This window comes from Ursus arctos, unplaced genomic scaffold, assembly GCF_023065955.2.
Source record: "Ursus arctos isolate Adak ecotype North America unplaced genomic scaffold, UrsArc2.0 scaffold_18, whole genome shotgun sequence".
Taxonomy (NCBI): domain Eukaryota; kingdom Metazoa; phylum Chordata; class Mammalia; order Carnivora; family Ursidae; genus Ursus; species Ursus arctos.
In genome coordinates this window covers 44172797-44199138 of record NW_026622852.1, presented here as the reverse complement: position 1 = coordinate 44199138, position 26342 = coordinate 44172797, and the positions used below count along the sequence as shown (strand labels likewise).

At 47.4% G+C, this 26342-nt stretch overlaps 1 protein-coding gene across 3 annotated transcripts in view; it reads left to right on the top strand.

Moving 5' to 3' along the window:
• Positions 1-26342, top strand: part of ASTN2 (astrotactin 2) — an 844134-nt gene that overhangs the window by 184313 nt on the left and 633479 nt on the right. For all 3 annotated transcript variants that reach the window (XM_044389549.3, XM_026513856.4, XM_026513855.4), the window contains exon 3: positions 8117-8501. In XM_044389549.3, coding sequence (XP_044245484.1) covers positions 8117-8501 — 385 coding nt within the window. The remainder of the gene's footprint in view (positions 1-8116; positions 8502-26342) is intronic.

The following is a 26342-nucleotide window of genomic DNA, read 5'->3' as shown; positions in this document are numbered from 1 at the left end:
GGCTGTCTCTATCTCTGTCAAATAAATAAATAAAATCTTAAAAAAAAAAAAAAAAACTTCTTACCTGAAGGTTCAGGTGAAGCACCATGGGAGTTCAGAGGATAAAGGGATTTCTTCTGGCTGAGCCTGGAGAAGGGAGATCCCAGCAGTTTACCAAGGAGATTGCATTGACCTTAGCCTTGAAGTCTGGTGGTATTTGGATGTGTAGATGAGGTGAGGGGTAACAATGAGGGTGGCATTCCAGGCAGAAGAAATGACCTGCGTGAAAATATCAGGAATGGTCATAGAAACAGTGAGTTCTGTTGTGGTTGGACACTTAGCACTGTGCCTGCTCTTTATAGTAGGTGCTTAGTCTGGTTGGTGGCATGTGTGGGTGAAGCATATGTTTTGAGAAACGTACCTCAAAAGCATATGTTTTGAGACCCGATTATCCAGAAAGGGTGGGGTCCTGATGGACGAGAACCTGTCAAACCACAGGATTCTCCAGTTTAGTCAGTGAGGAGGGTCTCTGAGTCCAGCTGTGCCTCAGTCATGGTCGAGAAGATGGACCGAGAACAGTAGGGGAGGGGACAGAGCCTGAAAGATCATCCAGAGTGTATTAAAAGGATCACGATGAAAGGCTGCGGCGGCTGGAAGATAGGTTAGCCGTTGGATGGAGAGAAAGGGAAGGCGGCCGAAGCTACATTATAGATAACTGTCAGGATTCACACGATTTCTTGGCAGCTTTGGGGGAATATGGGCTGCACATCCTGCCACCAATACCATTTTAGGATGTTCTATGAACTTGGTCAAGTCACTTCTCTCTGAATCTCAGTTTTCCTTATCTGTAATGCCAAAGGTCTGGATTGGTTTCCAGTAATCCTTCCATCTTAAACATAGACTGAAGCCCAAAAGGAGACTTCCAGAGAACTTGGAGCCCTTACCCTCCTAGCTCCGTCGCTCGGCAAATGGCCAGGAGTACTCCCAGTGGATCATCAGTCTTCAGCCATCCTGGGGCTGGCTGTCGAGACCAGACACAAGTGACGAGAAGAGAAGGACATTACTTGGGAGAATATGCATGTTCACAGCTCTGAGGATTAAAGGCCCGTGTTCTTATCACTGCTGAACAGAGTATTATAAATCCAGTCTTAGAATACCAAATCCCCTTGCAGCTTGGCCGTTGTGAGGGAATATTAAAAAGGCCGGAGACAGAAATAATCAGTTTCCCAATGACACATTGTCAAATAAAGCATTTCTCACATTATCCTTTTTTTTTTTTTTTCCCTTTCCCTGGCTCCTTCTCCCGTGCCTGGATAGTTAACATGAAAATATAGATTAAAATGAGGCCAGGCTGAATGAAGTTCTAAGTTTGACTTTTCAGAAGGTTCTCTCAGTGGGGTAGTTTGGGGTACTTTCTATTTTTCAGCTTTATATATTTTTCAATGTTTGATATTGTGTCTGTAAGCAAATCAGCTGGAGGTACTGGCCTGGGGATAAAGGTAGAGTGGCAGGGAGGGTCCATGCAAGGATTGGTCAGGTGCCCTTTGGATGCCGAGGTCAGAGCTGCTATGCGGACAGTATGATTTCTATTTCTCTGGCATGGCTGGTCAGGATTTCAGGCTTCTGGATATTTATTAAGCACCTTCTCTGGGCCAAATACTGCATCTTAGGTTGGGTAAATGGTAGGGATAGATGGCGGCTCAGGACATAGAGTGGGAACATGGTCAACCAGATGACTGTATTGCGATAGTGCAGTAGATGCCTGAAAACCACAGGGGCTGTGAGAGAAGACGTCACAGACTGCCCCCAACCTGGAGAGGCTGAGACACTCCCTGAGGAAGTGATCTCTGAGCTGAGATGGCCAAGTGCATTGAGATGAGCAGATGAAGGGGAGTATATTAGGTTCCAACGGCCGCCATAACAAATCACCACAAAGTGGCAAGCTTTAAACAACAGAAATTTATTCCCTCACAGTTCAGGAGGCCAGAAGTCCAAAATCAAGATGTCAGCGGCTTAGCTCACTCTGGAGGCTGAGGGAGAATCTGTCCCATGCCTCCCCATAGCTTCAGAGGGGTGTGGGCCATCCTAGGCTTGCCTTGGCTTGTGGATACATCACTGTGATCTCTGTCTCCACCATTACATGGCTTCCTTCTCTTCTCTGTGTGTGTGTGTGTGTGTGTGTGTGTGTGTGTGTGTGTATGTGTGTGTGTGTCTGGCTGTCCGTCTGCGTACTCTACTCTTCTTATAAAGACAGCAGTCATTGGATTTAGGGCCCACCCAATCCAGTATGGCCCCATCTCAACCAGTTACAACCACAACAACCCTATTTCCAAATAAGATCACATTCTGAGGTTCAGGTTGGTTCTGAAATTTGGGGGGTCATTATTTAAGCCATGATGGGAGTGAGAGCAGCCTGGGCTGAGGACGCAGCTGGTGTGGAAGAGCCCAGAGCATCGTGTTTTGGGGGAATGCTCATTGCTCAGTGCGGCTCCAGGACAGGGTATGGGACTTGGTGGGAGCTGGGCATGAGAAAGAAGCAGGCACCTCATCATGAAGGACCTTGGGCATCAGGCAAGGAGTCCGGACATTATTCTGAGGGCCCTGGAGATCCAAGAAAGGATTTTGAGCAAGTGGGAGGTGCAAAAGGATTTGGTTTGGGTTAGAGGAATAGAGAGGCTGATATTTGTTGAGTATTTGAGTGCCGGACCTTTATTTTCTTGTTTAATCCTTGGCATGACTTTTCACATTGGGGACTATCAGTGCATTTTGTAGGCACCTGTATGCAGTGCAAGGAGGTAAAATATTACAGCCAACTTGTCACATATGGCCAGGAGGGAATCAGTGATCCCCACACTGGTCTCTGAGCCCCCAGACACCTGTGTTCCCCGTCATGGCACTCTGTCCTTGACATCGCCCACCCTCGCCCTTGTCTGGCTCTATTGGGGGATCTGCGACTCACCATCAGTAACAGAATAAGAGAGGTGGGCTGATCCTTCTCTAGAGAGACTTCTAGTAGGGAAGGCTCCATAAGAGACAGCAACATACAGTGCTCCTGCGTGTCTTCCCCACTTCCTTCCCGACAGCTTAGTGAAATCCTCAGATCTGTAAGAAGAAGGGAAAACTGATCACCCAAGACCTGTGATGCTTGCAGTCTCACACAAACCAAACCCTGACTAACAGACTGGCATTTTTATTTCTGGAAATCACTGCCACTTCTCCAACCTTGTTTGTCTTGGGCTGCCCGAGAGTGAACACAGTCCAAATCGGATTTGGCATCCGGTCGTCCCTGAGGCCAGCAGGGCCTTTGCTCGTCACCCCTTGAGCCGTGGTCTCTTCTTAACCTGCTTTCTAAAAATGCACAGCCTTTCCCTGCGTCCTCTTCTCCCTTCTTGGCTTGCTGTGGCCCTGCAGTGTTTTCTTCACCTCCAGGGCTTGTGTTGGCTCCCGGCGTGCAGACTCACCGGCTGGACACTCTGGCCTTGCTTACCTTCCTGGTGTCATCTCCTGCTTTTCTGTTGGCTTGCCCTTGGTGGAGAAAGACCACAAGAAATGGGGTACAGCTCTGTGTGTGTGATTAGGACAGCAGTCTAGACCAAGGCCCATCTGAAAGGATGGAGATGACGGGTTCTTCTTGCTTCTGAGTTACATGTCTTCTTTCTTAGGGTGGAATGTCCCACTGGGAATAGAGGTGGCCACATGGTTCTCTAGAGCTTCTCAGTTTGTAAGGGCTATCACAGCAGTGCTCAGATTGCTTTGCCCAGCAACCCTGTGTCATGCATGAGTGAGAGCTGATCACAGATTTACCACGTACCAGGCACTGAGCGCAGGTCTCCACAAACATGAGCCCACATCTAACCACCCTCTCTATGGATGTTTTTGACCCAGTCTTATGGATGAGGAAATTGTGATTGGGAGATTCATTCCTTTGTCCAAGGTTGTCCAGCTTCTATGTGGTAGCATGAGAGTTAAAGAATTCTTTCTGACCATTATAGTCTTTGCCCCCAGCTATGCTGTACTATCCCAAGTATTGTTAAGTCCAATTTACAGTTGAGTAAACTGAGGGTCCATAGGGGAATTTGAGAAATTCAAGCTCAAACACAGTGAGTCAAGTTGAGTTAGGAAACTATTGACTGCCTGGTGGGAGCCTGTCCACAGTGTCCTGTACTCCACCACTTTTTCAGGCTCTTAGGAACACAGAGCTGCTCAGACCTGCTGCTTGTAACATCCCCTGAGCTGCTACTATGTTTAAGGTGAAGTCCCCTCAGCTTTCAGGAGCCCAGAAGGGGGACATTTGTTTCAGTAGGTCATTGGCACAGTAAACCCTTGAATACTGAGATTCTCCTTGGGCCAAATTTCTGCAATGAAACTTTGATCTGTCACAGAAGCCACCTGGTGGCTGGCCCACTGGAGGCTCATGAAAGCCGAGGTTGGGGCGAATAGGGAGGGCCAGAGCCACTGGCCTGGAATCCCGTCAAATGGCAAAGCCAGGCGTGAAAGAATCCCTAGATCGTTAAGCTAAAGGCACGCTCAAGCTCGGCCCGCATCAACGTGGAGCAAAGGAGTAGGTGATGCTCCTCTGCACCACCTTCTGGAAGTTTCCTGTGCCGGAACTCTACACCTGGAATTGCCTAGGTGATGTGAGGAGGCACCTGTGAGGCGGGGCAGAGGTGACTCAGGCCTACGGTCCCCCTGTCCCTTCCCACTCCGAGCAGAACTACAGAGCCATGCCGACACTCGTGGGGAGCTCAGCTGTGCTGCCTTGCTTAAGGGGCCTCCTGAGTCTGTGCCTCAGTTTCCTTCCTTCACATAGGACAGAGATACCTCACGTGCACACTTGTAAAAAGGTAAATGACAGAGCACCTGTGACATGTCTGGTCCAGATTAAGAAAGATTTGGGGACTCCAGACAAGTTGTGCAGAATAGGCATTGAGGTGCAGAAGGTCAAGCTGTTTATCCATTCACTCCTTCATTTATTCATTTACATTAAAGAGACCCTTGCTGATGCGTTGACAATGGCACTAGCGAACAATGAGCAGCTGCCTCGTCCCCCACGTGGCACTAAGCGGTCTACACATACCTTGCTGAGCCTCGCGATGCCTCAGTTAGCCGACGCCGTGGATACTGCACTTATTTAACCAATCACAAAGCCAAGGCTCTGAAAGCTGACGTGACCAGTCAAGGCCACATAGCCTCTAAGTAATAGAATCTGGACTAAAACTGTGTCACTCTGAGGCCAGCTCTTGGCCACTATGCCAGATACTGCTGGCGGGTGTTGCAGGCAAAGCGTGGGGCTTCCTGCCGTCCAGGAGCTGCTCGTCTGGATTTAGGAGCTGATCCAGGACTGCAGGGGTGAGCAGGGAGGGCAGATTGGATGCAGTGGAGGCAGGGAGGGGGTGGTCGTGGGTGGAAGTGGACAGTTTGGTTAGGCCTTATATTTCCCAGGTCATTGTTAATCCTGAGATCTGGCCACAGGGTCAAACCCTCAGAAACGGGGTGGGCGGGAGGGGCAGAAAATGAAGGGCCCTGGACCAGCAGGGCCCAATCCTCACAGCCAGGGAACTGCCCAGAGGTGTGAAGATAGGCAAGGAGATTTCCCCAAGATGTCAGTAACCAAAATGAAACACTTTGCTGAAGAACAGCCTTAGGACGTGCCCCTCGAATCCTGGATTTGAAGATAACGTTTTCCTTTTCCCTTCTCAGGATTTGCTCTCTCTTTCAGCACCTCCCCCATCTTTCCCATTTTTCTCTTCTACTCCCTGAGGTCTGTGAGAACCATTATGCTGTGATGAAGCCAGTGGCTGTGCAATGAAGCCTTGAGTTCAAATCCCTGCTTTACCACATCCTGGCCTTTTGTACCCAGGTAGACCTAGGATCAAAACCTGTGTGACTTCAAGCAAGTTACTTAACCTCTCTGAACCACCTTTCCCTCATCTCATCAATAGAATAAACACTGTAATGCCATCACCTAGGATTGTCTTGAAGATCAAATAACATGAAGTAAAAGTAAGGAGAGGACCTGCTATCGTTTTAGCAAGTATTGTTCTTGATTCCTCTCTCTCTCCACTGTCCTTGCTGTTACCTCTTCCCTTCATACTCCTCCCTCCTTCCCTCCCTTCCTCTGCCTCCTGCCTTTCTTCTCTGTGGTGGAAAAACTGACAAGTAGTTCTCCGTCAAATGAGACTTCTAGACGCAGAGCAATCATTATTGTATGTTCCGTGGAGGGAAAGGGATCTGTTCTTGTTTTGGGGGGGAGGGGCTCCAAAGGTCATGGACCATGCACGCCCACCCATTTTGCATATATTTGATAGAGTACTCATGCACCAGTGCACGTGCGTGCACGCGCGCGCGCGCACACACACACACACACACACGCACATACTTATAGATTTATTGGGTTTGGATACTTGTGCTTAAGTTCGGACATCCAGAGGAAGCTTCCTGGGGATTCCTCAGCAGCTCACTCCTGAAGTCAGGCAGGGCGGTCGGCCGTACCTGCACGCCTAGGGACCTCTTAGCACACTTTCCCACCCACTCCCCACCTGCTGTGGAGGTGATGAATTCCAGCTTACTGACCCGCGGGCCTTGCAAAAAGAACATGACAGCTTTCTGGTGCAGGCAGCAGGATAGCAGATTATTTTAGTAAATGGCGTTCTTCCTGGCCTAAGCAGGTATGCCTCACAGAAGTCACAGCCAGAAGTGAGGCTCAGCTTTTAGCCTGTTGCTCGCCGTGAGTTTCTGAGTCTCTCTATGTCTCCCCCCTCTCCCCCATGGAGTGAGGGCGATCCTTCCCAACCCCAGGGATTACCCCCAGGGACTCAACACAGCGGCCTCCAATCCCCCAGCCACACAGCACAGTATGTAAAGAAGAAAAGAAAGGTCAATGAGGGGGGCTACTGTGTTCACTGAAGATGTTTCTGGCACAGAGCGAATAAAGTGGAGCGAGGAGAATGCATTCCTGTCACCTCCAGCTCTTGGCAGGTGCCGTGGGGGATACAGACGTGTTTGTAAATAACCCTACTCTCAAGGAACTCACAGAAAGGGTATTTCACGAGTCTCACGAATCATGTAACATATGTTCATACACGGTAAACTGTTCCAAGGTAAGGTATGGGAGGTAGACTCAATTGAATATTTGCCAGTGGGATGTATTAAAGGAAAATAAGCTTCAGTTTACCTTAATGTTCTGATTAAAAGAGCCCTAGAAAGATATGTGTGTGTGTGTGTGTGTGTGTGTGTGTGTGTGTTTCCCTGTAGTCATTCCACAAATATTTTTGAAGCACTATTTTGTCCCAGGCCCCTTTTTGGGAATCATGTATTAGAAGACTAGTGTTTCTGGGGCACCTGGGTGGCTCAGTCGGTTAAGTGTCTTCCTTCAGCTCAGGTCATGATCTCAGGGGCCTGGGATCGAGCCCCGAATAGGGTTTCCTGCTCAGCGGAGAGTCTCCTTCTCCCTCTGCCCCTCCCCCTGCTCATGCTCTCCCTTTCTCTCTCAAATAAATAAATAAATAAAATCTTTAATTTAAAAAAAGGAAGACTAGTGTTTCTGATAATTAAGGAAATATAGACCATGCAGAAATTATGTTTGACCTTATAATGGTGTCTCATATTTGCAGCGGGTTGGAAAAAAGGCTACTATCTCTCGATCCCTTCATGGACTCATTCTAGAGATGAGGATGCAAAGCTGAGAGAGCATGAGCAAATGTCCTGGGGTCACTCAGCTGATGGGAGGCAGAGTTGAAATTCAGAGACTCACTTGGGTGAAGCCATAGCCCTTGACTCTTCCTAGGATTTAGCTATCAGCATTGCTCTCATGTGACCATTATCCGTCCCATTTGCTCCTCGTGGCAACCTAATGAAGAAGAGAGGGCAGGGATTCTTAATCATCCTTACACACGTGAAAAGCAAGACTCTGAGAAGTCAAGCAGTTTGCCCAAGGTCACACAGTTCGTTTGTTGATGTGAAAACTAGGTTTGGAAGTAAATCTCTCTGGCTTTAAAGACATGGCTGGTGGTTCCTGAGTCTTTATGAACCACACCCAGGGATCTGGGCTGAGTGTAGTGGACAGGAAAACCCTCAATGGCACTCTAGCTCAAAGACCTGTGGCCCATTTGCTTGTCCTTCTTCCCTTCTGCTCCAGGGTGGACTCATTGCGCTGCTGCTTCTGCTGCTGGTGTTCACGGTGGCGCTGTACGCCCAGCGGCGCTGGCAGAAGCGTCGCCGCATCCCCCAGAAGAGCGCGAGCACGGAAGCCACTCATGAAATCCACTACATCCCGTCCGTGCTGCTGGGGCCCCAGGCCCGGGAGAGCTTCCGCTCCTCTCGGCTGCAGGCTCACAATTCTGTCATTGGAGTGCCCATCCGGGAGACCCCCATCCTGGATGACTATGACTACGAGGAGGATGAGGACCTACCCCGGCGGGCCAACCATGTCTCCAGGGAGGATGAGTTTGGCAGCCAGGTGACCCACACCCTGGACAGTCTGGGCCGGCCAGGGGAAGAGAAGGGGGACTTTGAGAAGAAAGGTGAGTCTTCCTTGTTGCATCCCACCTTCCAGGGGGCCTTTTGGGGAGCTGGGAAGAGGCGTGGATGCTGGCGGTTGGGGACACAGTTGGTGTCTTCTGGGCTAAGCCATTCTCGATTTATGGCCAGTCTGTCTGTTGGGTTATCAGAGTTTGTCTTCTCTAGCTCTTCAGTAGTGAGGGGGGGGGGAAGTAGTGTTCTTGGAATTTTGAGGAGCATCAGAAGTTATGTGATTCAATATTCCTCTATTATCTCTTGATTACCTCCCTTGATGACCTTCTCACTACTCAGATGAGAGAACTCATCTCATTTTCAGACACTACTATTAGAAAGCTTTTCCTTATGCTGCGTTGAAATCTGTTTCCCTGTCCCTTCTTCACAAAGCAAAGGAATCTGATCTTCTTTCTCTAAGGCAACTCTTGGAAAAGTTGACAAGAGGTGAAAAAGACACCCTGTTACTTCTGGAAAGCAACTTAAATAATCCATTTCTTCAGCTAGACTCATGTGACATAGTTTTCAGCCATTTCACCGTCCTGGTCACTGTTCTCTAGATGGAGAGTCTAATTTTTCATGTCTTAGAATGTAACACCAGAACTAACACCCCCTGCCTCAAGGGGGAAATGCTCCTGTGCTAGGCAAAATGGGACTTTCACCTCCCTCTTGCCAGCTGGTATTCTTCTGTTGATGCAGCCTGAGATCACATTTTGTGCCACTATTGCTGGTTCATATTGGGCTTTTTGATGACCGAAACCTCTCACCCTTTTTCATATGTGCTGCTGCAAAGACCCATGTCCCAGAAGTTGGTGGACACGACAGATTATTTGGGCATAAGCACAGAATGTGTTCATATTTGTCTTTATTAAGTGTCTGTGGCACCAGCTTGTTCATAGATGGAATTTGGCTCTTGTCCTATAAATGCTGCAAAAAAAACGCTTTTTTCTTCCTCATTGTCTTCGTGACACGGGTGATAACTATGGGTTAAAGGTTTGGCCTGGAGGCCCCCATTCTGACATCGACCCACTTCTTTTGTGAATTGAGAGAAATCCTCACTGCTTGGGCTGTTGCTAGAGCTCTGAGCTCTACATCCTACTTCTCTGTTTCTGGGGTCCTTCCTCTGGGACCCGTCTACCCGTAGTTCTCAGTGGGCTAGTAAGAACATGGGGGATTTCTTAAAAGGGGACATTTTTGTCAAGCCTAGAACCCTCACAGTGATGAGAGTGAGACAGTAGGCTAGTGTGCAGGTTTTGGAGTCATCTGGACCTGGGTTCAAATCATGACTCCTTTATTTATTGGGTGACCTTGGAAGAACAGGAATTTAGCCCTCCAGGTCTCAGTTTCCTCACCGAGGGGTTCTGGAAGGATTCAATAAAAAAACAAAATGTGTACAAAATACCTACCCCAAGGCCTCGTACTTGGCAGGTGTTGGATCCCAAGAGCTGTGTTCAAACCCCTGGTCTTAGCTGGGCTTCCCGAGTGTCCTTAATCCACGTCCAGTATTCACCTCCAGTCTCCTTTAACATTCCAGCCACCACGGTCTGGGTTTCTCTTGTTCTCCATGGTTGCTCCTGTCTTTGAACTGTTGGTTTTCTGACATACCCCCCCACTAAGAAGTGGAGATGAGCAGACTGAACTGAACCCCATTCCTGGGTTCACTGATGCCATGGCCTTGGGCAGCCGTCTCCACCATCCCCGCAAGGCTGTGCCTTCACCTCACCTGTTTTCATCTGACCCATGGTATTTTTTTTTTTAATGTTGTTCTGCCTTGGCTTTAAAATAAAGTACAATTTGAAATAACACAAAGCCCTTCACTTAGTCCTGGATCCAGCCCTCTTAGATTCAATAAGGATAGAAGAGGGAGAAATCCAGGCAAGAGGAAGTGGAGGGCACACTTTTCCTGACTCCACACAGGATTCTGGTCACCTTGACTGTGGGGAGGTGGCTGAGGGGCTGTTCTTGCACCTTTATGGTCCCTGAGCACCCGGTCCTCCTTGTGTAGACAGGAGAGGGATGGTTCCACTGGCCGATTGCAGAAGACCTCACAGCAGCTCAGACCCGATGAGTGCTCCGTGGCCTCAGTGGGAGCCTTGGGAGAGAACCACGAGGCACTGTCTTTTGTGGGGTGACCTGGGACGGGCTATGGGTTTTGTCAAGAGGAGACAACTCTTGAGAGGCTGGGCAACCCATAGAAAAATAATCCCACAGCCTTTTTGAAAGTATATTGCCAAAGGCTAATCTCATCTGCACCTTTCCCACTTCGATTTTGCTTATAAATTCAAACCCCTTCTCCATTCTCAAGCACTGTCACCTGCTTTTCAGCGGGACTTGCAAATAATAGAGAGAACATTCTGGAGAGCAGAGGGAAGAAGTTTCATGACCAAGCGGCCACTGCTTGGGTTTCCAAACCCCAAAAGCATCGTTTGACATTGAGCAGGTTTGACATTGAGCTGATACACATCTGTCTGGCCAGACCCTTTGTTAAATATTGATCTTCTTCTGTGTTGGTTGCTAAGTCACGCTCTATCCTGAGCTCTCCCAGTGCCTTCCTGCTGCCTGGCCATCCCAGCCCCTCCCCCAAGAACCCTCCCGAAGCTTCTGCTGTCTAGGAACAGGGTGGCTTTAGGATACTTCTCCAGGATTATGGCCGGCGTCCTTTCTTACTAGTTGGTGCCTAGGCCTTAGAAGTTCTCAGGTATTTTGAATCTCACTGCCGAATATCACCTCGGCACATCACTGCGGATTTATGTCAGTGTGTGAATGCTCGGTGCTGTGTTTGGTACGTAACAGAAACTTGATGCATTTTAATTCCAATGCTCCTTATCCATCCTTAAATTTATGTTTCCCTTCCCTGAATATTATGCATGAAAGCTCGAGGAAATTAAAATAACAAATTTATCACTTTATCAAGGGAAAGGGTAGGGGCATGGCTGAATGGATATTGGGTTTTCTTAATTTTGTTTTATTATTGTGAAAAAAAATGCATGTTTGTAATTGAAGAGAAGGAAGGAGAGAGAGGGAAATAGAAACAGAGATAGAAACCTTTATTTAGCTGTATATCTGCAGTTCTGGGAGCTCTCCATGAATTACGTCATTTACATAATGTCCTCACAATAACCCCGGGAGTTGTGTACTAAATACTGCTCCATTCTACAGAGCAGGAGACTAAGGCAAAGAGGGGCTGAGTAACCTGTCCAGGGTCACACAGCTGGAAAGTGGCTGAGCCAGGTTGCAGCTCCAGCACAAGAGCGGTCATGGTCGGGACAGAGCTGGGGAGTGAACACACCACCCCACACTGAGTGTCATGGTCTTGGGATGGCCCCGAGCTCTTACAGTCGCAGGGATAGCTAAGACATAGCAACCATGAACTTGCTTCATCCACAAATCTGGGAAGAAACACAGGTGGTTAACATCTGTTCTTGGAGGCAGGAAGCTGCTACGCAGTAATTCTGAGCTTCTAAATTGGCTTCTAGAAGGGACTTTGCAGTAGGGAGATCCTTTGTGTGTGTGTGTGTGTGTGTGTGTGTGTGTGTGTGTTCTGAGAGGTTCCCAAGAGTACAGGGGACTTGTGTTGGTGTCAGTAGAGTACTCTAGGGTGACAGAGAACTGGAAAGCTCTTTATTAACTTACCCTTCTGACACCCCCAGTGAATGCCATGTAAATGTCATTGTTGTGTAGCACTTTCTAAAACTTCAGAGCTCTTTGTACCCAGCACCTCATTCCAGTGCCTTGGTGTTCAACTTCTTCACACAGAGGCTCTAGCCTAGGCTTCTAGCCCCCTCCGCTTCACCCCTGCCTAGCCATTTCCCCTTCAAGGTGCATCAGCCTTCCTGGCATGCCCCAGACACCTCATCCTCACACGTCTTCACTTTCATGCCTACCCTCATCCATGAGTTCTTCCCACAGCAGCGGCTTTGTAATCACCCCTCTGGTCATAGCACTTTCATGCTGAAAGTTTTTCCAGAGCTATCACTGCTATTGACCTCAGCCCCTATACTCCAGCCAATGGCCTCCTCTCTGTTCTTCATGCTTGCAGAGCTTCTTCTACCACGGGTCCTTTGCATATGCCATGATTATCTTTTCTGGAAAAATCCCCCTCTTTCTTTCCCCAGTCTGTGATGGCTGACTCCTTCTGGTCATTCTGGCATCAGCTTAAATCCCACCTCATCAGACAAAGCTCTTTTCTCTATGTGAGCTGTGTCCTTTTACCTTCTATCCACTCCCCTGTTTATTTTTCTAATTATTTATACTTATTTATTAACTATTTTAATTTTCTCACTAGATTCAGAGTTCCATGAGATCATGGACCAGTTCTGTTTGGTTTGTTCTGTGCCTAATGGAGAGTTGGGCATGTAATAGGTGTTGGGTCAGTAGATGGAGGAATGAATAAATTAATGAATGGAGAGATGGCTATCTTCCTGCCACTCCACAGGCTGATAACTCTGCATGGACTCCTTACTAACATTTTCTGTACCAGACAAACCTTGTTTAGTATTTTTATTTTTAAAAGACTTCTGTATTTACTTGAGAGAGAGAGAGGTGGCAGAGAAGGGAAGAGGGAGAGGCACAAGTAGACTCTGCGTTGAGCCCAGAGCCCAAAGTGATGCTCGATCCCACAACCCTGAGATCATGACCTGAGCCAAAACCAAGAATTGGATACTCACCTGATTGAGCCACCCAGGTGCCCCTGTTTAGTATTTTAAATCAATCTTTTGTTGACTGTTCCCACCTATCTCATAAGGAAGAAATTACCTTTACTGAAATTTGGAGATCATCTCAGTTATATAAGCTAAAAATAGCGAAGCCAGAATTTGAACCCAGCAAACCCCAGCATGCTCTGAAGACAACACCACATGCATTAATCCTGTCCATTTATTTGATCAGGAGAGGTAAGGCCTGGGCTTAGATGCTAGCAAGCCAAGTTTCTTTGAGCTGCATTTATCAAAAATATTGAACACCAGCCACAGGGAGAAATAGATTCTGCACTGAGGCCACACACACACACACACACATGCACACACACGTTCCCACACGTGTGTGTGTGTGTGTGTGTGCGTGTGTGTGTGTGTCTAAAATAAGTTTTGCAAAAGAATACTTACCGTTATTATATGTGGCATGCTCTGATAGTTTCTGTTCTTTTTATGTCGTCTTTTTAATGCTGGTATGAACCACTGAATTGGTTTCAGTTTATGAGTGGGGCTTGACGTGAATTTCAAAGATCTCCTAATCCTCAGAGAGGGTCTAATGTACTGGGCGACCCCCAGGGGGACAGATCCCTGGTCACTGGATCTATGATACCTTCCTGCACATGCTCCTTGCCTGGAGATCTGAAGGAGGGGGATAATTCAAGGGACTCAAGGTGAGGTTTGGGAGGAGGAATTGGGAATGGTACATGAGACAGTTGTGGTTCATGTAGGGCTTTATGTCTTACCCCTGCTGTCCCTGTGGCCAATCCACTGGTGTCTTTCACCCCATACCATGGCCCACTGTTCCCATCGTCTGTATACTTTCTCTTGAAACTACTCAGCTGTTCCTCCCAAAGGACCCTTCAGGTGTCCTGCATATTCTTTCCTTAGGGGACACTCTCTCGTCCATCCCCTAAGACCCAGAAATTTCTCCCATTGTGCTCACTGCCTGGAAAACACCACCCATCCTCTAAGCCTCAGCTCCACACGTTCCTCTTCCCAGTGTCTTGGAGCCCCAGAGGGAGGTTCTCCAAGAGCCTGAGAAACTCACTCCTTAGTATCAGCTCCCATTTGACAGGGTGCTGCCAGAGCTCCCTGGAGGCCAGCGGAAAGCAGGATGGGTCGGATTGCTTTCCCCAGAGCTGGATTGCTTTTAACTGTCCATACATCGGGGTTCCACACAAGATTATTTTTGAAGGATAGTTTCTTTAACATAAAAAGAAGAGACGTTTGGATGTGACTTTTTTTCACCCAGCTGCCCTGGCTTCATATTACCAACTGCCTCTCCTTGTTCTCCTTGCTGAAAGTACTTTTTGGAGTCTGCATTGCAAAATGTCCCAAAGGCTGTTTGGTGTACTTTCTGTCTTCTCTACACCTTTATCGGCTATTGCAGAGGGAAAGGGGCTGACACTTGAGTCCCTGCATCATCTTTTGGGTGCACCTGTCCCTCACTACTCAGTCATTCATTCACTCAGTCATTCAACGGTTTCACAGGTGTTTACTGAGCACCTATTATGTGCAAAACATTGCATTCAATGAAGAAGAGACAAAGTGCAATGGGAAATGGTTTTCTTCTAGAAGCTTACAGTTTAGAGGGGTATAAAACAGTAATAGCCGCTTTATTTTATATAGTCCTTTAACATTTATAGAATGGCTCCATAAACATTATATGATACTACTCTGTGTGTTACTGAACCCTTCTGAGAGACAAAGGACCTTACGGGGCTCAGAGAAATTAAATCACCCCACCCCACCCCACCGCCCAATGACAAAGAGTGAGTTTAGGAGTAAAGTTCTCCTTAAACCCACGTCTCTTGAGTTCAAGTTCACAGCTCTCTCTGTCTGGCCATACTGTATTTATCTCTGCAGCATGCTGAATGTCACTTGGGAAACAACTTGTTACGTCTACACTGCCCTCCCCTTCTTCATCTTAAACATCAAAACTCCTCATCTTTGGATGTATCCAGACAAGACTGGGGAGCCCTTGGCCGCAGATGGTGTGGCAGGCTTGGAGACGAGACACAATTAGTAATTGCTTCTAGTTCCCAGATTGTAAAATTTGAACTTAATCTGTTTCCATTCTGTTTTGTTGTTTGGATTTCTTAGAAAACAAAGTGGGGCAAGATCTGTATTTGAATAAATAGGTTCCTTAGAACTAGCCAGCCTGGCAAGTATTCAGAATTGAAAAGTTCTCCTTTCTTTCTCTCTCTCTCTTCTTTTTTTGCTTTTCCTTTGAACCCCAGCTGGCTCCTTGTATGATGGTAGAACATGCATTTTCTCCCCAGTTAATGTTCCTACATAGTGGAGTTAACAGGGCTGCGGATGATCAGGCCCTGACTCGGTAGCAGAGCTGTTTCTGCTTTGACGTGTGCGTCCCTCCCTCCTGGACACTGGTCCTGGTGCTTCAATGCAGAAGCTGGGCACAGCGGGAAGGAGCCAACCCTCCGACAGACAGGAGCTCGGCATCCCCAGACAGCCGTCCTCCGAGCTGTCTCCACGCTCTCTAAAATAAGATATAGACAGAGATTTGTCATGGAATCACAAACAGGAATGTCACCAAAGCTGTCACCAGAGCCCCTTAAAATGTCACTTCCCAGCATTAATTGCCACGATAGCAAAACAAACGGGCGTTCTCTGAACGTTTGCGCTTCCCCTCCTCCCTCATGATTCTTTCCCCAGCTCCCTGTCTCTCTTTTCTCCCTTCACCCTCGGAGGCCCCCTCCTCCTCGTCTCCAGGGACACTCTGGGCATTCTGACTTGATTAGACTGTGCCCTGGAGAGGCTGCCCCACCGCACACTGACAGATGAGGGTGAAGGAGGTTTGATAAATGTCAGGGGCTGAAGAGACTGCTCCCTGATTGATCAGAGCTGGAGTAATTTCCCAGCAGTCGGGGGACTCTGTACCTCCCGTACTGGCCTCCCTCAAGATAGCTGGACGTCACCCAGCGGGGACCTGACTTTCACAAAGAGAGTCCAGGCGGCTCAGGCTCACCGTCTCCCCCAGGGACCCAGCTTGCCCCTGGCTCCCGTGTGCCCGTCCAATCTGGTGGATGTGGTCAGTTGCCGTCGTCATCCACATGTATGATCAGTTTTTATTTTCCTAATCTTTCCTACTTACAAAAGTGTGTAAGCTCATTGTAGAAAACTTTTTAAAAAGCCTCAATTAGCAGTTTTTCTTAATGCCTCCTCATAGCCATAATACCTGTTTACACTGTTTTCCTATTTTTTCTCTTCTCCTCTTTTATGTACTGAAAGTTGCAAATCTATTATTTTATATCTTACATTTTTATGAAATGTTATGTCATAATATTTCAACATGCTTATCATTCCATCTTATAACTGCTCATAGGTTATTCATTGGTGAACATTTCAGTTGCTTCCTTTGTATTGTGTGTTCATTGGCAACAAACATTTTGGGGCTTTATATATTGTTTTTCACTATTCTGTATTATTTTCTCAGGATATATTCCCAGGAATGGAATTACTGGGTCAAATGATCTGACTGTTTTAAAGTTCTTGATACGTGTTTAGCTCAATACCCCTGTGTCATAAAGTCTAAGTAAACATTTGCTAAATAAGGTAACACTTGTTAATCTATTTTTTAGTTGATTTTATTTATTTATTAGAGAGAGAGAGAGAGAAAGAGACCGAGCGGGGGAGGGGCAGAAGGAGAGGGAAGGAGAGACTAGCATACTCCCCACTGAGTGGGGATCCTGATGCAGGACTAGGTCCCAGGACCCTAAGATCAGGACCTGAGCCAAAGTCAGACATTTAACCAACTGAGCTACCCAGGTGCCCCTGTTAATCTATTTTTTAAATTTATTAATTCAGCAAGCTTTAATTAAGTCTCTACTATGTGTCAGGCGCTGTCCAGGGCACTAAGGATAAAGCAGTGAATAAAATATATACAAGTCTTCTTCCATTAAGCTTACTTTCTAATATAGAAAGACCATAAACAATGAGCAAGAAAAATATGTTTATGTAAAAACATAATTAAATATAAATATTTTATAAATATATATTTTATAAGCATAAATATATAAAACATATGTGTATTTATATATAATATTAAATCATGACCATTACAGTGAGGGAGAAATAAAACAAGGAAGATTAGGACCCTTAGAAGAGGCCTCACTGATTTGAGGACCAACCTATAGAAGATGAAGAACAAAGCCATTTGGATATTTAAAAAAGAAAGAACTTTTCAGGCAGGGCGAATAGCAAGTGCAAAGGCCCTGTGGCATCATTGTTCTGGCAGTGTTTAAGGAATAGGAAGAAGCAGTATGGGGAAGAGCAGTAGAATAAATGAGGTCACAGAGATGCTGAAAAGAAGGTCACATGGGTCCTGGTAGGTAAAGATATTCATTTTTGCTGTGAGTGAGGTGAGGAGCCATTGAAAAATAGGGAATTATTTCTTACAAAGGTGTTAAGCAATTGGAGTCAAGTTGTGAAGGAGGGGTTTAGGTGGAGTTGACATTGAGAAGGGAAGATGCCGGGGAGACCGGAGAATAGAGGTTGCACTCTGCAGTCTCTAGGTAGAGTTCGGCCCCCAGATATGTTTCTTCTGTTTTGTTTGCATAAGAGAGTATGTTTTATGTTTTTCAATTAAGTTATCAATCTTTATAAATCAGGGCATTTTGAATCACAATGCACATTTCTGCCTCACTTGATTACTGGAGAATCCGGGAAGTCTAGGTCCTCCAGCACATGGCGGGAGCTGAGTGGTAACACTTCCTCCAGAAGGGCTGTTTGCCCCGTGCCCGTGTAGGCACTGCCTGGCTCTCTTCCTTAGCAGAGCTCTTCACTGGCCCCTGCGGGCTCTTGAACTCCCCCAGTGGAAGGGGACATTGAAATCGCCCTCATAGTCTGAGCCATGGGAACAGAGAGGCCCATGGGAATGATAAATTCATCTCCTTTTTGTATTAAGATGGGAAGACATGCGGATCTCTGAGACCTTCTGGAAGGCATGTATCTCCATTCCCCATGAGTAAGGGAGAAGTGATGCCCAGTTTGGTGACAGAACAGGACGCCATTCTTTTTCCTCTCCAACTCCTTGAGTTTTGTGTTTCCTGCCAGACAGAGGCTAGCAGTGGAACAGAGACCAAGAGACCTTCGAGAAGAGTAGAGCAGAATAGAAAGCGGTTAGGAAGCCCAGCTCTCAAACCAGTTGTGCCCTTCCTGCAGTTCACGAAGTGTGAAAACTGGAGCAAGTCCCTAACACCTCTGAGACTCCGTGTCCTCACCTCTGAGATGGGATTCCTTTCTCCAGGATGCTTGCGACGAGGAGAGGTGGTCACGCATATAAATACTTGGTGGAGGGTTTTGACTCTAAACGGAAGCCATTAGTGTTGTTTGTCGGAAATGCTCACTGTGGTTAGCACACAGAGGCCCAGAGAGGGAAAGGGGTTTAGCTGAGGTTGCACTGCAAGTTCTGTTGGGTGTGCAAGTGGGGGAGGGGCAATGGGAGCTCTAATAGGGGCCGTCCAACTTCCAGCCAGTCTCCCCTTAACACAGCTGCCACACCACTTCGGAAGGGAGGCTTTTTTCCATTCCAATCCTGAATGTGGACCTTGGTGCTGACACATTGTAGGAGATGACTATATATGTATAGAATGAATGAATGAATGAATGAATGGATGAATCCCTGTTTGGAAGGGGCTGTTTTCTCCCCAGAGGAGAGTCGGACGGACAGCACTGTGCTGAGCTAGCTCTGCCAACTCCTTCCCCTCCCCAGTACCAGAGCACTTGTTTTCTTTGCTTATAGCCTGGGGCTCTCTTGCTTTTTGGCTCCTCCTTAAGCCCCTCTCTGAGGCTCCAGGCTCCTGGGGTGAGGGTGTTGCAGATGCCCAGGCAGATGCAGTGCCACCTGTTGGGCGTGGGTAGAGAGGCCACTGCCACTGTGGACAGGTCATCCCCACCACTACCTGGCTCCTGTGCCACTCTTAAGATCTGGCTGCCCTTATGGCAGTAGTCCGTGGATTTCCCGCTCCTTGGCATTTCTAAGCCGGGCATTTACTGTGTGCTCTTTCTTCTCTGCATGTTAAAGCTATGGTCCTTTAAACAGGTTGTTTATTCTCTTGTGTGCATGTTTCCTCATCTGTGGAATGAATGCTGAAGGCAAAAGTATCTTTGTAACTTGGCCAGGAGCCATTCTTTTTTGGGTGGTTGACACCCCTGGTGGGACAAGAGTCTGGTTTCTAAAGAGTTCTTGGCCACTAAGTCTCCGGGGCATGCAATGACCCAAGAATGGGGAGTGAGGCAGCTTCCTTCCTTGGCTCGGCTGTTCCATGCTTGAGTAGAGACCAGTGATCAGCAGCACGGAGAAGACTGCCCCCACTGTCCCTCTTCATCACATACTTCCCTGACCCCCACCCCCACCATAGTGCACTAGCTGGCCCCCAGACCGTGTTAACAGACACAGGCTGGCTTTTGAAAACTGCATGCTGTGGAAAGGCTGTCGGTTTCCCCTAACCAGAGCATCTGAGTCAGAATCTAACCTTACCTGCTCACTGATTTTGGGACTTTGGACTAGTCACTTCATTTCTCTGACCAGTGGTTCTCAACCAGGGGTGATTTTGTTACTGTTACCTCCTTCCTGGGGGCATTTGATGATGTATGGAGACCTTGTTTGTCATGACTGGGGAAAAAGTACAGAATGCTCCTGGAATCTGGTGGGTGGAGGCCAGGGATGCTGGTAAACCGCCTACAGTGTGTGGGACAGCTCCTCGAAGTAAAGAATTACCCAGCTCAGAATGTCAGTAGGGCCACAGATGAGAAACTCTGTTGTAAGCCTTAGTTGTTACAGTGGTGAATGGAGATTCTGATTTTCACAAGAATGTGGGAGAGCCAAAGAATTATGGAAGTGAATACTTCTTCTTCTTCTTTTTTTTTTTTTTTCCTGCAAGATTTTATTTATTTATTTGACAGAGAGAGAGAGAGAGAGAGTGAGTGCATGAGCCGGGGGAGGGGCAGAGGGGGAAGCCGGCTCCCCACTAAGCAGAGAGCCTGACGTGGGACTCGATCCCAGGACCCTGGGATCATAACTTGAGCCAAAGTCAGATGCTTAACTGACTGAGCCACCCAGGCACCCCGGAAGTGAATGCTTCTTGTAAACTAACACACTACACAAAAATAAGATAATAATGCTATTGTTGCATTGTAATTTTTTTTTTCTTTAGTGCCTGATTTGTTTTACAGGACTTCTTGGTTATTGGGAGGCAAATCTTTACAGTTTTTGTAGCCAGTCTTTGATGTGTTATGATTTCTTTTTTTTTTTTTTAAAGATTTTATTTATTTATTTGACAGAGATAGAGACAGCCAGCGAGAGAGGGAACACAAGCAGGGGAAGTGGGAGAGGAAGAAGCAGGCTCATAGCAGAGGAGCCTGATGTGGGGCTCGATCCCATAACGCCGGGATCACGCCCTGAGCCGAAGGCAGACGCTTAACCGCTGTGCCACCCAGGCGCCCCTGATGTGTTATGATTTCTATCTTTTAATTTTTTTTCTTTAATTGAAGTATGGTTGACACACAATGTTACATTACTTTAAGGTATGCAGCACAGGGATTTGACAAGTGTATCTGTTACACGGTGCTCTCCACAAACGTAGCTACCGTCTGTCACCATGCAACACTGTTGCAATAGCATTGACTCTATTCTGTGTGCCGTACTGCATTGTTTTTTATTCACCATTTATAAGGATTGGTTCTTTCTTTTTTGAATGACTTTATCGATTTATTTGAGAGAGAGGGAGGGAGAGCCCAGAGGGAGAGGGAGAAACAGACTCCCCGCTGAGCAGAGAGCCCGATGCAGGGCTCTATCCCAGGACCCCGGGATCATGAGCTGAGCAGAAAGCAGACGCTTAGTCAACGGAGCCACCCAGGCGCCCCTGTAAGGATTGGTTCTTGAGAGAGCTACCTTAGGACCTTGTGTCACTGTCCCCTCTCCCTCAGCAGTTCTTTCTCCTGGTATCTGCACGGTTTATTCTCTCAGTCCTTCCAGGTCTTTTTTTATAGGTCATGTTATCATGGTGGTCATCCCTGACCACCCCGTATAAAATAGCTCAGTACACACTCGATCACATGTACACATACCACACCCTCTATTCTCCTTTATCTTGCTCTCTTTTCTTCCTAGCTTTTGTCACCATTTGACCCATTATACACATATTTGTGTATCTATTGTCTGTCTCCCCCAGGTATTTTGTCTGTTCTGTTCAATGCTGTATGCTTGTTATTTAGAACACTGCCTGGTGCAGAGCATACAACAGATAAATAGCTTCTGGAATGAATGGGTAAATAGAATGAGTGAATGAATCAATGAATGACTGACATTGAGTGCTTTTGTTCGGTTCCTTCAGGTTTCAAAGAACAGACTGTTTGGGTTAGCTGATGAGGGTTTATTTTTAGTTGCAACAGGAGTAATATTAGCTCGTCTGTATGGGCCAAACTCCATAATCAGCACTCAATAAATATTTACACATTTAATCCTACAAAAAAAAATGCTGGTGTGGTCAGTACCTCTAATTGCTTTTTTTTTTCTTTTTTAAAGATTTTTATTTATTTGAGAAAGAGAGAGAGAGAGAAAGAGAGATAGGTAGATATGGAGAGAGCACAAGCAGGGGGAGCAGGAGAGGGAGAAGCAGACTCCCCACTGAACAGGGAGCCTGACACGGGACTCGATCCCAGGACCCTGGGATCATGACCTGAGCTGAAGGCAGACGCTTAACCCATTGAGGCCCCCAGGCACCCCAATGCCCCCTCTTTTTTTCAAATGAGGCAACCAGAGCAGGGAGAGCTCACGTAACTCGCCCAGGATCATGTCCCTGCTTTGTGTTAAAGCCAGGATTTGCACCCAAGCCTATGTGACCTTTGAATGCTTGCTTTGCACCAGTGCTCTGCTGCCTTCACATTTGAAGAACCCAGGGACCGGGGATGATGAGAGAACAGTTTCAGGATTGATGGAGAAAGAGCTATTGTTAGGATATAGTAAGCATTAGCACACTGTTTCTACTGCAAGGAGCTCTGCTGACTTCATGAATCCATGTATGCATCTTTGGACCTTTCTTTATCTCCTAAGCTGTGTGTGCCCAGCTGTGGTTTCTGCTGCCTCACAGCACCAGTTCCTGACTCCGCTCCATTCCTCTTGAGATATGTTTATCTGACTCCGACTGTCTTCTTGTGTCTCCTATTCAAATGCCCTATGAGAGAATTTCTCATCCCCAGAATTTAATGTCCTAAGAGACAGGTCCTCACAGAGGCCACGCCACCATCCACAAGCTAATCTGGGGCTGTCTGTCTCTACTCAGACATGGAGCTCAGTCCCATTGGCTCTGCCAGGATGGTGGAGTCTTGGCGTACCCAGCAGGACGCCCTCTGGATTCCGAAGCACCTGCAGCTGCCTGTCACTAAGGCGAGCATCTGTGAGGATGGCAGCCCCTCAAAGCATCATATCCTGTCCAGAACAGTGGGGAGTCCATCTGCTCAGAGCAGGACTGGTGTGTCTTGCTTCAAAAGAACCTGGTTTGTGAATAGCTCAGCCTAGCACAGAGATAAATCAGGGAATGACAGATTATTTTCCTAAATGGTTCTTTATTTTACAAAAGCATTCTCCACGGGATCCCCTTCAATATCTAACACCCCACCAATGCATGTGAAAGAGGGTGGGATTTAACCAACTTTTGGTTTACCAAAATGTCTAGGGACACCCTAGTCCGTAAATCAAAGCAAAAATAATGGTAGGGCTTTCTGGGAAGTGGCCAGCCAGCAGTGGGACAATGGGTTTGGACTGGGGCATTCATGGGTATGAATCCTGTCCCCACCTAGCACCTCGATCTTAGATGGGCTACCTCACTTCTTTAAGTCTCAGATTCCTCATCTGTGAAGCTGGTTTAATAATAGTGTTGCACTTCTAGAGTTGTTTTGAGACTGAAATGCAATAATATATGAATAGCCTGGTGCAGAGGTCATCCACTGTAAATCACATTTCCTTCCTGAGCCTCAGTCTTCCCATCTGCCTAGTGAGAGGCTTGGGCCCTTTCAGGTCTAAACTCCTACATCTTTCAGTTTCTGCCTCTTTCACCAGAATTCTGGGGCTGGGGATATACATATGGCATGGGGCCAGTGGAGGTTGAGCCAGAACTTAGTGCCATATGCCCAGCTGGCATAGTGACTAACAGTGTGTGCGTAGGGGGAAGAAGTTCTTAGAAAAACCAGGAGCTCTTTAAGAGGAAGAAAAGAAGACTTTCTCTCATGCAAATTCTGATCTCTTCATATGTCCTTGTACAGAAATGCTGCAGAAGGGAAAAAGGACGCCAGTAACTAGCATTCTAACTGGGCTAATAGGTGGCAGAGGTCAGTCTCAAGCCTCTTTGTATAGCCTCCTGGCTCCAGGACTGTGCTGTAAGTGTCCCAGGGAGGTTGGCAGAAAGAGACATCACTTCCTCATCATTTCCCTAGTGAATGAAGCCTTGGGAGACCAGATGCAACCACTTCATTATAATTATGTTAAGTGCCGCCTGATTGGCGCTGTTCATCACCCCGGGAGAGCAGCCTCACCCAGTGGACGGACAGGCAGCCAGCTTTGGCTCAGCATAGCTTTGTCCCATCCAGCTGTGTCCTTGGCAATGACCGCTTGTTGTACCTATGGTTCTCCCTTGGGGAAGAGAAAGCAGGGGACAGAGTAGAGGGCACTGAAGGGGGAGGAGGGGGCCTGCGCTCTGCCTTCAGCATGCCATGTGGCCTAAGTCAAGTCTTCTTCCTCCCTAGGCCTCTGCAGAACTCTTTGCATGGTCAGGTGCCCTGTGAGATCTCCACTCCTTTATCTAGCTCTTATGTTGTGGGGATCTCAGGAGAAAGGTGATATAGGTATTCTAAGTGGGGAGGGTGCTTCTGGATGTTATGTTGGTTTCATTCTGGAGTCTAAGTGTTACCCTGTAGGGCCCTGGAGTAGAAAGCAATTTCTGTACTCTAAGAAATATTCCCTGTAGAAGCAGGAATCTGTCCTCACATTGTAAGAAAATAAGGTTTGCCCCCTCCTATCAAAGGGACAGAGGGTGGTAAAGAATATACTGACCTCAAGGGCCACATTTTGTAATTCTAGTTGTCTGTGCATGGGTTTGGGGAAAGGGATGTAGGTTTCCAAAAGTAAGAGAATAAGGATGGAAAATCAGGAAGGACTTCATGAGAGAGAGGAGAGCCTTCAACTGGGGTGTTTCAGGCCGGGAAAGATCCAAGAGGGAAGATGAAGGAGTGGAAATTAGATCTCTCTGTAGGCGGTTAGTCATGTGGACTCTGGAGCTAGGGTGTCCCGGTTTATCCCTGATATTTCCTGATACTAGCCATGCATACCCTTGGACAAATGAGTAGATGTCCCAGTCTCTCACTGTCCTCATCTCTAAAATGGGGAAAATCAGACTATGCATCCCCATGTTGTCAGACTAAATGAGTTGAACATGTGACAGGGCATTAAAAAAAAAAAGCGTTTTTGCAAAGAAAAGGCTCAATGCATGTTAGTTATTCTAGTGCATTGAGCATCCTCTGCAAACAGGGCAGGTCCTTGGTGTGCTATTTTGTTTAATTCCCATAGCCATCCCGCAGTTCCCTCATTCATTCATGACTTGGTCCTGTTTGGGACAGAGCAGAGGCTGGACGAGCCCTGCCCTCTGACACATCACCTGCCAGCAGAAGACGGACTTGAGACCTGTTCTAACTGATCGCACAATTCCAAATTTAATACAGAGCTGCCGAGAAGGAAATGTACTAAGAGCTCTGGGAGAGGACAGGGGAGCTTGGCCTCAGTTTGGCTGTTCCGCAAGGCCTTTCTGAGGAGGGAGGATTAAGGCAAAGTCAGAGGGATGCGTAGTGTTTAGCCAAATGAAAAGCTGAAGAGCAGAGGAAGTGACTTTTGCAAAGAAAAAGCGTGGCCCATGTGGTGACCCAGAGGCCAGTGTGACTAGAGCCCAGTGAGGGGACTGGGCCAGAGGGTTCTATTACACAGAGATGGGGAAATTGAGGTACATCAAGCTGAAGTGGCTTTCCAGAGGTTACGGACCTGGGATGGATGGGTTGGGGTCTGCCTGAGCTGAAAGCCTTCCTTCCACCTCTACTGTGAGAATGTCATAGAAGCTGACTCGGGTTCGCTGTTATAGGACCAGAGAGAGCATCTGTATCTGACCTGCGGGATGGTATAGATGGACAGCAGTGACTTCTGAGGTGGTGGGGCAGGCTTCATATCCCCACTGAGTTTGGACCTTATCTAGTTTAATTCCCCTAGGATGATGGGGTAGAACTGGATTAATTTCAAAATAACCCTATCCAGGCTCCAGGGTTTAATATCTCCTGCGTCCCCTGGGTCATTCCTGCCATCAGATGCTTTGCTCAGATCAGTGGTATAAAGTGTTTTTGGTTTTTCATCATTGTGTGTGTGTGTGGGGGGGGGTTTCTTCCCTGAAGCATGCTGAGTTCACTGAGGGAAATGCACGAGACTTGGGTGAAATCTTATTTATTTTTTTGGAAGGCATGCAGTACAAAATCATTTCTCTCCCTGCATCAATATGCATGAGGTTGGCCTGTTCTCCACTCCTCAGGAAGCAGAGGCAGGGAGAGGGGGGCGTCCCATGTGACTGGTGTCATGGCCCTGCCCATGGCTGCTGGCACCCCATTAATCAGGGGGGAACAGCAGCCTCATGAACTGTGAAATTGGCAGCCCCCTGACAGCTCTGGGGCCCATTCGAGCAGGGACTCTATTTCACAGCTGGAAGGTGGCAGTGTGGAGTGGAGAAGGAGGGCGCTGGGCTCAGCGGGCCAGCGCGGCCGTGCTCCCCTCTCAGCCTGCACAGACCCCAAACTAGTCTTGCTGAGAGGGTATGCCTCTTGATTAAAGAGAGACACAGGGAGAAAGAACTAGAAAGAGAAGGAACCCAGTGAATGATGATGACAGTTATAGCCAACACCTACTGAATATCCACTGCCCGTTGAGTTCCAGGCACTATGCTCTGTACCTTTTATGCATTTCTTTATCCAATCCTTGTGATTATCCTATGTGTTATTGTCATGAGCCGCATTGCACAGACCAGGAAAAATGGGAGTCAGAGAGGTTAACTGTTTCAAGCTGTAAGATGTAATAGAGCTAGGATCAGGGCCGGTGTCTCTGTGTCTGTCGGG